At 39.4% G+C, this 12,951-nt stretch overlaps 1 protein-coding gene across 3 annotated transcripts; it reads right to left on the reverse strand.

Annotated features, from left to right (window-relative positions):
• Positions 1-1,376: 1,376 nt before the first annotated feature.
• mlh3 (mutL homolog 3 (E. coli)) lies at positions 1,377-10,617 on the reverse strand. Of its 3 annotated transcripts, XM_063016200.1 has the most exons (14): positions 10,519-10,612; positions 8,465-9,140; positions 6,577-7,243; positions 5,872-5,973; positions 5,697-5,773; positions 5,242-5,346; positions 5,045-5,129; positions 4,441-4,509; positions 4,235-4,343; positions 3,581-3,740; positions 3,475-3,498; positions 2,728-2,806; positions 2,092-2,240; positions 1,377-1,498 (listed from the first exon to the last, which is right to left on the reverse strand). In XM_063016200.1, exons 2-14 carry the CDS (start codon positions 9,137-9,139, stop codon positions 1,427-1,429), a joined length of 2,373 nt encoding a protein of 790 aa, XP_062872270.1. In that variant the 5' UTR covers position 9,140; positions 10,519-10,612; the 3' UTR covers positions 1,377-1,426. The 3 variants fall into 3 exon arrangements, with proteins under 3 accessions (XP_062872270.1, XP_062872269.1, XP_062872268.1); XM_063016199.1 differs by having other exon boundaries at positions 5,051-5,129; positions 6,577-9,140; positions 10,519-10,617; XM_063016198.1 differs by having other exon boundaries at positions 6,577-9,140; positions 10,519-10,617.
• Positions 10,618-12,951: the final 2,334 nt, after the last annotated feature.

The raw sequence follows: 12,951 nt of genomic DNA on the forward strand, positions 1-12,951 counted from the left end.
TACATTCATGACAGAAACGGTAGTTACTTGTTACACGAGATTCATCAGTTCAGTCTTTGGACTGTGGGAGGAAACCGGAGCTCCCGGAGGAAACCCACGCAGACACAGTGAGAACTCGCACAGAGAAGACCCAGACCACTCCACCTGGGGATAAAACCCAGGACCTTCTTGCTGTGAGGCGACAGTGCTACCCACTGAGCCACCGTGCTGCCCTGGTGTACTCAGAATCACTGAAAAAGGAAAATTCATCATTTCATTCATTTCATCTGTTTATTGCCTGGCATCACACAGTCACAGAATTTTCTCATCAGTTCACACAGAGTAACGATTTATAATAGCAAATCTATCCTCTGCATTAACAAAGGGAGAAAACAAAAACTTGAAGGACATCCACATGAACGTAGAGAGAGCATATTAAACCAGTGACCTGAGGCACAGTTCAAATTAAAGTCTGCAGCACCCTGGAGCCGTGCACCACTATGCCACCTTAAAGCAGGCATGCCAAATTAATGTATTTGCTGAGGTTACATGGTATTTTGTGAGCTCTACTTTTTTGGAAAAGATTTAGGAATATGGCTGCATGGTACAAAAGAGCTTTGTTGATGACAGATACTGATATATCTCTCATAGACTGGGAGATATGATTTATTACCAATGAATTCCAAATTCTGTGGATGAAGTTAATGGCAGGTTGATGGAATGTTCCCACTGCTCATGACAGTCATGACAGTGTGCTTTACACCACTTGAAAAGTGGCTTGGCAATTCAAAGAGCTTTATTAGCATGACTGTTGAAGGGGTTACAGTATTGCCGAAGCATTGAAAAGATGTTTATATAATTATACAAAACTAAAGAACTTTATGGAAAATATTACATTTTAAATAAAAAAATAAAGAAAAATGTGTATGTATGTATGTGATTATATTTTGGAAACTCAGTTGGCATCAGACATGGTAATCTTAGATTTGTGTGAAGCTGGTTGGGCATGGAGACCCAAGTAATGAAGATCCTTTTACAAACAGTTCTACTTAACAATTTTAAAACTTAATAAAAGTGTTGAGTGATGTTATCTGGCCTATGATACAGTTGATCAGGGCAGCTCAGAAATTTGATAAACTGACTTGGTGGAACTGTGCCATCTTATGAAAGTCCAACATAAAAGTTATCAGTGTCAGTAAGGGTATCCAACATAAAAACTGTGCCAAATCAGGTATGCAGACCAGAATGAGCTGCTGTGTCTTTTGTAAGCCACATTAATCTTTTTGTACCAGACCTATTAAATGGCAAAACCCCAAACTAGTGTCCTATATAGTGAAAAGAGCTTGGACTTGGACATACAATTTAAAGTCTGAATAAACAAAAAACAGACCTGAAGGTTTAGGAAAATAAATAATTTAATGTGGTAAAATTGTTTGTTCCCTAAAAATTAATTATTTCCATACAGTTGCCATGCTTTGTACATTCTTCTTAATTTCCTGAGATTTGGTTTGGGAAATTCCTGAAAAACAAGATATGACAAACAATAAGACACAAATGAGTATTAAATATAAGTAATTTCATTGGCTTGTTTTAGCTTTATTCTGATTCCGGTTTCCCCAGAATCACTGGGCACAATGCATTAACACACTCCGGACAAGACGCCAATCCATTCTGGGGTCTCATCCACCCTGCCATTCCAGACATGGCAAATCATGTCTGTATGTAGACACCTGACTGGCTGATAACACTGCTGGGGATTCAAACCCTGGATCCCAGGAGTAGTGAGCAGCATTTTTGTAAAATTGTTTCATTTTGAGTTTGTTGCCTGTATGCTCTTAATAGTCAAACTAAATACACAACTATAACATTTGCAACATGTTATTAGATCTGCAATCACATTTTCCCTTTTTCTATTTTTAGCTCATCAAAAAAGAGCCACTTTTCTCTAAGCCACATAAAGCTAGCCACTGTCTCTTGTTGAGACGCAACAAGCCTGTATGAAAGCACTAACCCTGGGCTATAATGTTCAGATGCTCTGGATTAAGTGCAGCTGGTGTGACAGAAGTCTTAAAATTATTTACATACATACAGCTCGTTAGAAATGATAAATACCTGTTCAGTGTTTAAGTGGAGAAGGTCAGCTAGAGGGAGAATGGAGGGCCGTCCATGGGCACACTGGAAGGGTAGATGACAGGATGAGAGGGCCGCCACCAAGCTGAAGCACTCCTCTGTACTTAAATCATCGTTAAACTTAATAGCACCTGTTAAAAACCATTCAAACCCAACAAAATACATTAAAAAATTAAGAGAGACTATTTTTTATTCACACATTTGTAAAAAAGTAGTAGTTGGAGTACTTGGGGAACAGACCAAACCTCTTACACTTCTTACATTTATGTATTTGCAAAAAAGTGTGTTCAGGTAAAAAAGAGAGAGAGAGTACATCATGGACTACTGTTTTATAGTGTAACAGATTTTGCACAACTTAACAATTACTGATCATCATAAAATAAATAAATAAAAATACTGATATCATAAAATATATTAACCATCTAATATTTCACAGTTTATGTTTTATTTTTTCAATATGTTGAATTCAGCAAATAAATAAAAATGTTTTAATAAAATCTGTTTAACAAATGTCATATTTAAGTTTGTTCCCAGCAGTGGCTGTGTTGAGCGGGGGAGAACTTTTGCACAAGACTATACATTACAGCAACAATTTCAAGGTGCATTTAAGATACTGACCATGACAAGCCTGTGAAGCGAGAACATTGTGAACTGTTAAAGGCAAAGTGCCTCTTACTCTTCCTGTTGAGTGTAAAAACTGAAAAAACAGAATCAAATAAAATGCATTAATTCTATTAGTACAGAAACTTCAAAAGTAATTTCAATTTAAAAATGTAAGATAAGATTCCTTTATTTATCCCCATGGGGAAAATTCGAGTGTTACAGCAGCTCCAGTACAGTGTAAGTACAGTAAATAGAGCAAATCAAATAAAATAGAATAAAATAAAAATAAGAAAATTATAAAAAATATTAGCTATGAGATGCAATTACTATTCTACATCAGTATGGTAATAACAACTATATAATAAATCACTATATATTCTATATGTAAATATATACATATGTGTGTAATGAAACGTAGAGTCCAGTGCTGGAAAAAAGGGTGTGTCCCAATTACATACAATAACATATGATAGTGTGTCAAAACAGTGCATCAGTAAAAGTACTGTACAATCATATTTTATTTTATTCAGTACATAATAGGCAAATGCAACCAGAGTTTGTCAGCCTGAAACACTGGGTAAAAGGCAGAAAAAGCTGCACCTCAGACCACCTACTAATTGTCTCAGACTGACCCACTGCATTAAAAAAATTAAATATCTCGAATTGATAAAACAAGTCAATAAACTCAGATAATTGCTGCATTTACAATTGCACATTAAAACTGTTTTAAAGGTCTGGAAATGAAGCAGACTCTAAGCTTACCTCAATGTGTTCCCGCAAGTATTCCTTAAAAGTAAAAAGACAAAATAATCAATAAACTTTTATTAAACCCTGGATTAAAAAGAAAAGCCTGTTTTTAGAAGCTGACCTCTGCAATAGACTTGATAACACTTCGTCTTCCTCTTCGTTTCTCAGTGTTCTCCTTCTCTATGAAACACGCGGGAAGTCGCTTCAGTAGAACATAGGACTTCTCTGTCACAGGAAAGCTTATTTCTAAAGCCATGTCTCTTAGGAAAGACTGATACAACCTGGAGAAACAACAAAGTGGACACATCTGGTGAAAAATCTGTCTTGCTATAAATAAATTTACCAATCAGAAGCCCGGCCACCTTTTTGTATGAATGATGCACAAGTCTCACAAGTACATTGCTCCATTTATGTTTTCTTCAACGATGTGTAAGCCCCAGAACCATTTGCATTAAAGCAGATACAGGGTCATTAAAAAAGTGTGATTTACTATCAATGGGAAACATGAGTCTAAGATGATGAACACTCTTGTAATTCACTGCATGGTTTAGGAAGAAATAGCATTACAGCACTGACATTGCAAAATGGGGCAGAAACACTGAGAATGGAATATGTAAAAAAATTGATCATGGTAACCACATCTAGTACAGGAACTTGACAACTGTACAATGGAAATAACAACCACATGTTGGATCACCAACTTGAAACTGTACAAGACATTCTTATCTGCTAAAAATGGCCGCATTCTTTTTCTTCAGTATTAAATACAACCCACCTTAAAAGTCTCATCTCCTCTTCGGTCACGTTAATCTCTAGAGGGGGGCTAACACTCGAGGAACACAGTCTCTTTTTACCCGGTGTATCTGGGCTGTCCTCATAAGACTCTGCGTCAGTCAGAAAGCACCAAATGCATGTTTGTTTACTGTATATGCCAGCAAGAAACTCCAAAGGCTGTGCTGTTATAGATGTTATTGGATTTACCTGTTACGAGCCCCTCCAGACGAACCCGTTCATGAGCAGCATGTTGATCAACCAACACCAGAAGGTTTTCTAAAGAAGCACAAATAGAGAAATGCATTACAATGTTCATATGGAACATTCTACTGCTTTGTGGAAGAGTCTGCACAGGGCCCTGACCTTAACCCTTTGGAAAGGATGGAAAATCAATTAACCTGGCCTGACCTGTGTTCTTTTGGCTGAATAGTAAAATTCCCACAGACATACTTAAAATTCTTCCTGGCATACTTTTCTATTTAATTTAAATTTTTTCTACCACTTCATTCTGGCCAGTCACGGCAGGGCCGGTTTCACCGGAAAACACTGAATCTCAGTGGCTATGGGCTTGTGTGATAGACCATTGTACCACCTGAGCACCCTGAATACTTTTTAATTTTACCATCCTTGTTTTAAATTCTATAAAGTTTTTTTAACCATTTTGTCACAAGACAGTGTTTTATAGCTCAACAATAACAAGAGAAACACTTTGCAATTTTTTAATTAAAATGTATCTGTATTGTATCTCATACAATTACATTTAGGAGTATTTTAGGAAGCTACATTCTTTTTTAACAGCACTGTATTTTACCTTCACCTTTACTGCTCCCTGTGGTCTCTTTGCCTGTTGTATTTATGAGACAGGCAAGAAATTTCTTGTCCACTTGATTAATAACCTGAAAAAACAGCAAACAGTTGGAGGAGTAAGTGGGGCAGTCTGGATGTAAAGCAATTAAATGTATTTCATTATATTTTAAAAGGCTAACCAGACTTTAAAATCAGACTTGCCTTCATAGAGTGGATCATGTCTTTAGTGAAGCGGTAAGGAAAGAGAATGTTATGGACTTTAACAGCAAGGTCTTCGGCTTGACCACTTGACACATCCATAGCAACCTTTAAAAACACAAGCATGTCAGAAACCCTTAAAAAAATATTAAAACAGGTATGGCGTAATATGGAACTGAGCATGTGCTGCAAGTTTTTTTATATCCACTGAAATGATTGCAAAGGCACCCGACTGAAATTCAAACTTAAATCTCAGTGGTGGTCAGCGGTGGATCAGTGTGAGTGCCCAGGTACACTTTTATTTCATTTCACACCAGGTTCAACATGTAAGATGTGCTCGAATTGACTCTTTTATTGTCTAAACAACAACCACTACCAGCTTATATTTGCTTCAAAGTAACTACTAACCATAGGGCACATTAGCTTATGCACCCATGTGCATGTGGTGTATTACTTACCTGTGGTGGTCGTACAAACACAGGGTTATTCCATTTAGAGAAGAGAGTCGATAATGAACTGGGACCCTCATCCGGATCTTCAAAAGAACAAGAAAAGCTCAGTAAGTGGAGAAGTGAAAATCACACACAGTTTGTTTTCGTGTCTTATGGAATCTGTGCTTGTGGCATGCATTACCTTCACAGTTTATGCTTGAACTAAGCACTCTCTCTGCTCTAGGTTTGGGAAGAAAGGGCAATACAAGCTTTGTCTGAAATGGGTAGCACCTGTACTCAAATCCTATAGGCAAAGACAAATGTATTGAACAATACAATATGAGTTTAAGAGGGGTTCTAATGCAAAGGGAAATTCATTAACTGACTAGTTTTCCATTTGATTTTGTTTATATTAAGCATTTAAAAGATGCACTCAAATAGTGAAATTGTGGACGCTCAGGTGGCGCAGTGGTCTAAGGCGCTAGCACACCACTGCAAAATGCTCAGATCTCAGCAAAGGCACCAACCACGGAGTATAGGTATCATCACTGGCAGGTGAAAAGAAGTGGCCGCAGATTAGACACGTGTTGGAGGGGGCGTGTGGTGATCTAGCTCTCTTTAATCAGTTTGGCGGCTGTGCAAGCGTCAGCGGATTTCCAGTCGGGAATTAGAAATGAAATAAATGAAAATATTGATTGAGCCAGGCCTTGCCACAGACACACTCCAAAATCTTGTCGAAGGCCTTACCAGAAAAGCAGACGCTGCTACAATAGCAAGAGAGCGCAACTTCAAATACATTTCCATGCTTTCAAAAAGGGATGTCCACGCAGCAAATGGAGAGGTGTTTAAATACTTTTGCGTTATAGTTTAGAAGTAACAGCTGGAATGTCTGTGACAGTATTCCTACCTGTTGATGAAACAACGCTGATTGCCATATTAGTGACATCCGTGGTACAAGGCACTGAAGTTTCCTCCAACAATGGATTATCGTATTTACTGAGTCCCGTCACCTGATTGATGTGGACCAACTTTCCCAACACGTTATCATAATGTGTTAGCCAGCCACTCGAGCTAAGCTTCCTCTTGTCGCCCTCGTGACCCTGGTTTTCATTTGCAGTCTGTTCCTCATTTCCTGCTTTGGTGGGCAATGGGTCATGTTGTGATAAAGGGTAAAGCATTTGACCTGAGGCGCTTTCTGGATCAAGGGAAGTCATATTTTCAGTGAGCTTAGTTCCTCCAGTGATGAGAGTGGAGGTGGGTGTTGAGACGTCCTGTCTGTGGGGTGCGGTGACTCTGGGTTCATCTGAGGGGTAATTCTCGAGCGGCCCAGCTGTTTCTGTGATCTCATTTGAAGCACTATGAGGTAAAAGCTCTTGATTGTTCTCTAACATACACTGATCAGAGAGAAAATCTGTAAACCTCTCTGCAAAGTCTGACAAAGTTTTGGAAACGGAGTCGTTTTGTGCATTAAGTTCACATTGCTGTGGTTTAGCGGCATCTACCTTGTGCGAGAGTTTGGCAGCTAATGATATTTTCTTCCTTTTGGAGGCTGAGGTAGAATTTTTAGTCTTGGTCTGTTTGGTAATCAAAAGTGAATCATTCATTAATGAAGTACTACATTCATTAAAATCTACTTGTGCGTCCTCGGAAATGAGCAAACTGCTGCTTGCAGCATTAGCAACTAAGGAGGAATCAACAGAAACTTCAGGACATAAACCATCTTTGAGTTGTGTGTTCATAGCTTGGGGTTTTATTTCATTCTCAAACATTCTCTTGAATTTGTCAAGAGATCCTGTTTCAAACGACAGAGTTAATTTGCGACTTGGTGTGACCCTTGGAATCTTTGGCCTATTCCTTTGGTCGCAGCCACCAGTCTGATTATCTGAAGAGAGTAGAGACAGCTTTCTCTTTGGTGCAGTGTTTAAATAGGGTTCAGCAAATCTTTTTAAACTATCATAGGCCTCTTCATGCCCAGTTAGGGCAATCCTGGATTTTGCATTTTCAAAATGTAAATTATTATTGTTAACACAGACTGGAAATTCACTCACATCAGTGGACAGTACATTTTCATAATAATCTTCAATCATTTTGTCATCTTTCTCTTTATTTTCAGTTCCAGAAATGAAACTGTTCGGCAATGGTTTGTCAGTGACATTGACCTGAACTTTGGATTCAAGATCTGAATCTGAACATTGCTCGGATTGCAAATTTAAAGCAGCTGATTCAAGCTCCTGTTCTACAGTTTGTACATTGTAATCTGTGTTCTCAGCCACTACTGAGCTTCCTGTCTCTTTAAAGCCTTCTTTAAAGTTTTCAGACTCTGACATCTCTACATTTCTAATTGGACTGCTTTCTTGATTAGTAAATCCACTCCCTAAATTTTGGACATCACTGACAGAACATTCAGATACCAAGTTCTCCTTCACAAGGAATGATTTTATGCCTTCCTCGATGCAGAAAAGTACATCATCCCAATCCTTGAATTCTATAAGACTCTTGGCCGGCTCCAAGCATACATCATACTCTGAATAAGGGCACTTCAAGTTAATGATGTAAACTCCATGTAAATCTGGTCCACCTCGTTGCTTAGGGCTTAAAATGACAGGAGATGCGTTGGGACTGTTTGTTTTCCCATTTGAACTGCTCAATCTCTTAAGAAGGCAGTTGAACAGTTTGTGAATTCGTGTTTTTAAAAGAAGTCGACTGTTCACAAAAAGGTACTGGAGGCTGTTGTTGTAATGACCCTCACATGCAATATATCCCATCATCTGAAACTTTCCATAGGTGTGATTTACCTCTCTGAGCTTTTGAGCCTTTCCGAAACCATGGATCTGAACAAATCTATAATAAGTGTTCCGGGCTTTGGGAAGCTGCACCAGCAGAATGCCTGAACAATCTTTCTTCACTGTAAAAGACACAGACGAATGCATCAGGGATATGGCTTCCACTCTCTGGCGAACGCGCTCTACTTCCAGTACAGAGTCCATCCTTTTTCTCCTGACCGGCATGTTGTGAAAGAAATTACAGATGAGCACTGTAGTCCCAGATGAAGGTCGAGTAGTCTGCGCCTCGAAAACCTCTGAAGCTTTACCTTCGTTAAACCTCTTAACAAATGTTTTAATGGACAGTTTAGTCCGAGATGAGACTTCCACCATGGTTGCAAGAGTGACCATGCTTGCAATTGCTTCACCTCTGAATCCATGAAAGCACAAGTTATCCAAATCCTCCAGTGAACTGCATTTGCTTGTGCAGTATCTGATCCCGACCTTCTCCATGTTCTCCCGATCCATGCCCGAGCCATTGTCTATCACCTGAACTTTGCAGGCCTCTATGTCTATCTTCACAGCGACACATGTTGCTCCGGCATCGATGCTGTTCAGCACAAGCTCCTCCACACATTGCTGCAGTGAGAAAATGGCAATTCCAGAGCGCAACTGGGCCTGAACTTCTCGTGACAGACTCTTGATCATGCTGAAACCCAAGATCACAAGATAACAAAGTAAGTTGGAAAATTCCTGTAACGTTTAAACAAATAAAATAAAAAAAAAGTAAAAACTCAAAATATTTAAAATACAAAATTACACATAAGAAGTCACAGAGTTCCATACACATCCCTGTTTCATTGACAACATGCCAATGCTTCTCCACTCAGCATTAGGTGAATTAGGTGGTGACAGATGGCAACAACTCTAAATACTTGTATACTTACTATACATAAACATTAATAAAAAAACATAAAAGGTGTAAAGTTTGTAAGATCATTGCTTAAAAAACTGTGAAGTGTATTATGACAACATGAATCAGTAATCCAAAATTAAAATAAAATTGCTGGTAAGCATATTCAATACTAGTCCTGCATCGAGTGTTTCTGGATATATCCTATCCTATCCTATCGGCTTCTGATCAGCTGATAAAGTGAATGCCTCACAGTGACATGAGTTGTAAGAACCTAGGTTAAATCAATCACTTCCAGTCACTGTCTAAAGTTTTGCATGTTCTTCTCAGCATTGCAACATGTGTCCTTTCTTATCTTTACGACAGGAAGTGAGAATCCACAACATAATGCTTTGTGTGAAGCCATTTAGTACTGAAAGGATGTGTAGGACCATAAGAAATGGCAGGAAAAAAAAAAGCACAGTTGAATGTTGGGTTGGCTCCTGTGTATTGCCCTCAGGTGTGAGTGTATGGTGCTGCCATTTGATTTGATGGTCCTGCTATTCAGTGTGTGTTTTAACCATGCTCCACATATAGATCCAGTCAATGCGTGTGTTTTTATTTTTAGTTTGATTACATTTACAGCACTGAGCAGAAGGCTTTGTCCAAAGCGGCCAACGGTTATAGCAAATCACAGTACAAGCAATTGAAGGTTGAGGGCCTTGCTCAAGGGCCGAAGAGTAGCATCTTAAAGGTGGTGGGGTTGGAACCAGCGACCTTCTGATTACTAATACTGTACCTTAACCGCTGCCCAGTTTGGTTCCTTAAAACTGAGACCCTCCCAAATAATTGGGACTATTTGTTCGATTTCTGTGCTGCAACACAAACGTTTGGTTGTAAAAATGATGCACAAATGTGAACATAACACCGTGTCCACCCTGAGCTGTGACTTTTAACCCAGATTTTAAAACAGTTAGTGGACACTGCTGTCTGTACAACCCAAACTATACAACAAGTGCAATTAAATTGTTCCAGTTAGTATTTAAACCGCACACTTTAACATTTAAACCGTAACAAGGCGTTCTGTTTAGAGCTGCAGGTATCACTTTAAAACCAATCAGAAAGTAACCGGTAGCTCGTTAGCTAGTTCTTCCCATAGCAATGCTAGCTGTGAGGTATATAAAGAACTCCTTACCCTAGCTCAGTGATACTGTGGCATGCTCAACACTGTAAACCGCTAACATGGTATATTACAGTGGGTGAGAAAACACAGAATTAACATGTCACGAACTGGCAGCTAAATGGTGCCACTTCGATTACATAGTTCATTAAAGGTCGAGGCGTAACAACAACAAACTGTAAAGCAGAAATACGCAGGCGCAGGAATCAGAGCATGCGCAGTACACAGTGTGTGCATTAGTAGCGCTCGTTTACATTTGTAGTGCTCTATTGATGTACTGCTTTATTATCACAAAACCTTGAATACTGAGTAAAAGTACGTGTGCCCCGTAATTATATTTTGTATAAAAGTATATTTTGTATAAAAAAGCTAATACAGAGATAACCATGCCGTAGCCTAGTGGTTAAGGTTTTGTTTGTTTGTTTATTAGGATTTTAACGTCATGTTTTACACTTAGGTTACATGTATGACAGGAACGGTAGTTACTCGTTACACAAGGTTCATCAGTTCACACAAGGTTATATCAAACACAGTCGTGGACAATTTTTTTGTATCTCCAATTTACCTCACTTGCATGTCTTTGGACTGTGGGAGGAAACCGGAGCACCCGGAGTAAACCCACGCAGACACAGGGAGAACATGCAAACTCCACACAGAAAGGACCCGGACCGCCCCACCTGGGGATCGAACCCAGGACCTTCTTGCTGTGAGGCGGCAGTGCTACCCACTGAGCCACCGTGCTGCCCAGTGGTTAAGGTACTGGACTAGTAACCAGAAGGTCGCTGGTTCAAGCCCCACCACTGCCAGGTTGCTGCTGTTGTGCCCTTAAGCAAGGCCCTTAACCCTCAATTACTCTGTATACTACTGTATACTGTAACTGTAATGTAAGTCGCTTTGGATAAAGGCGTCTGCTAAATGCCGAAAATGTAAATATTAATGCCAACCTTAAATCACCATAGCTATATCATCACCAACAAACTATAGCTTGATCTGTAAAGATCTAACTTTTAACAGAAACTTTGTTACTAATAGAATTACACATTTTAAATAGTTTATTAAATTTCACTAATATTTATTTTAAATTGTTTAAAAAATATGTTTATTAAACATGAAACTAAGAAGACAGCAATCAAACTAATCATATACACCAATTGACAAAGGAAAAGCAGCACCACAATGGAAAGGTTGTCAAAATGGAATTTGTTGGTTATCTTGGCATCAACCCACTGGACACTAGACACACAGACATGATTGACTATGTCTGAGGGGCAATTAGCTATGATGGCTAAAGCCCTGCGATGGATTGGTGCCTTGTTCATAGCATTCCTGCTATGCGCCCAGTGTTTCCCAGTGAAACCAGACTGGTCGTGACTGTGACCAGAATTACATGTGTACACTTCACTATTCCACATTACTGCACCTTCGGAGGCCTTATTTACCATATAGGGCTTATTAGCACTTCACCTCACAGCAAAAAGGTCCTGGGTTTGACCCACAGGTGGGGCCCGGGTCCTTTCTGTGTGGAGTTTGCATGTTCTTCCCGTGTCTGTGTGGGCTTCCTCCCTCAGTCCAAAGACGTAAAAGTGAGGTGAACTGGAGATGCAAAATTGTCCATGACTTTGTTTGAAATTACATTTGTGAACTGATGAATCTTGTGTAATGAGTAACTACCTGTCCTGTCATGAATGTAACCAAAGTGTGTAAAACATGACGTTAAAATCCTAATAAATAAATAGATTTACCATATGCGTTTTTCTACATCAAAATTGTATTTATATATATACAGTGTATCACAAAAGTGAGTACACCCCTCACATTTCTGCAAATATTTCATTATATCTTTTCATGGGACAACACTATAGACATGAAACTTGGATATAACTTAGAGTAGTCAGTGTACAGCTTGTATAGCAGTGTAGATTTACTGTCTTCTGAAAATAACTCAACACACAGCCATTAATGTCTAAATAGCTGGCAACATAAGTGAGTACACCCCACAGTGAACATGTCCAAATTGTGCCCAAATGTGTCGTTGTCCCTCCATTGTGTCATGTGTCAAGGTCCCAGGTGTAAATGGGGAGCAGGGCTGTTAAATTTGGTGTTTTGGGTACAATTCTCTCATACTGACCACTGGATATTCAACATGGCACCTCATGGCAAAGAACTCTCTGAGGATGTGAGAAATAGAATTGTTGCTCTCCACAAAGATGGCCTGGGCTATAAGAAGATTGCTAACACCCTGAAACTGAGCTACAGCATGGTGGCCAAGGTCATACAGTGGTTTTCCAGGACAGGTTCCACTCGGAACAGGCTTCGCCAGGGTCGACCAAAGAAGTTGAGTCCACGTGTTTGGCGTCATATCCAGAGGTTGGCTTTAAAAAATAGACACATGAGTGCTGCCAGCATTGCTGCAGAGGTTGAAGACGTGGGAGGTCAGCCTGTCAGTGC

This window comes from Trichomycterus rosablanca, chromosome 19, assembly GCF_030014385.1.
Source record: "Trichomycterus rosablanca isolate fTriRos1 chromosome 19, fTriRos1.hap1, whole genome shotgun sequence".
NCBI classification, from domain to species: domain Eukaryota; kingdom Metazoa; phylum Chordata; class Actinopteri; order Siluriformes; family Trichomycteridae; genus Trichomycterus; species Trichomycterus rosablanca.

Excerpts from the sequence above, each read along its gene's own strand:
- mlh3 (XM_063016198.1), bottom strand. The coding sequence starts at position 9,139 with ATGATCAAGAGTCTGTCACGAGAAGTTCAGGCCCAGTTGCGCTCTGGA. Across the intron at positions 4,344-4,440 it reads TCTGGAGGGGCTCGTAACAG|AGTCTTATGAGGACAGCCCA; the intron begins GTAAATCCAATA and ends TGACTGACGCAG. Across the intron at positions 1,499-2,091 it reads TCCACTTAAACACTGAACAG|GAATTTCCCAAACCAAATCT; the intron begins GTATTTATCATT and ends CTTGTTTTTCAG.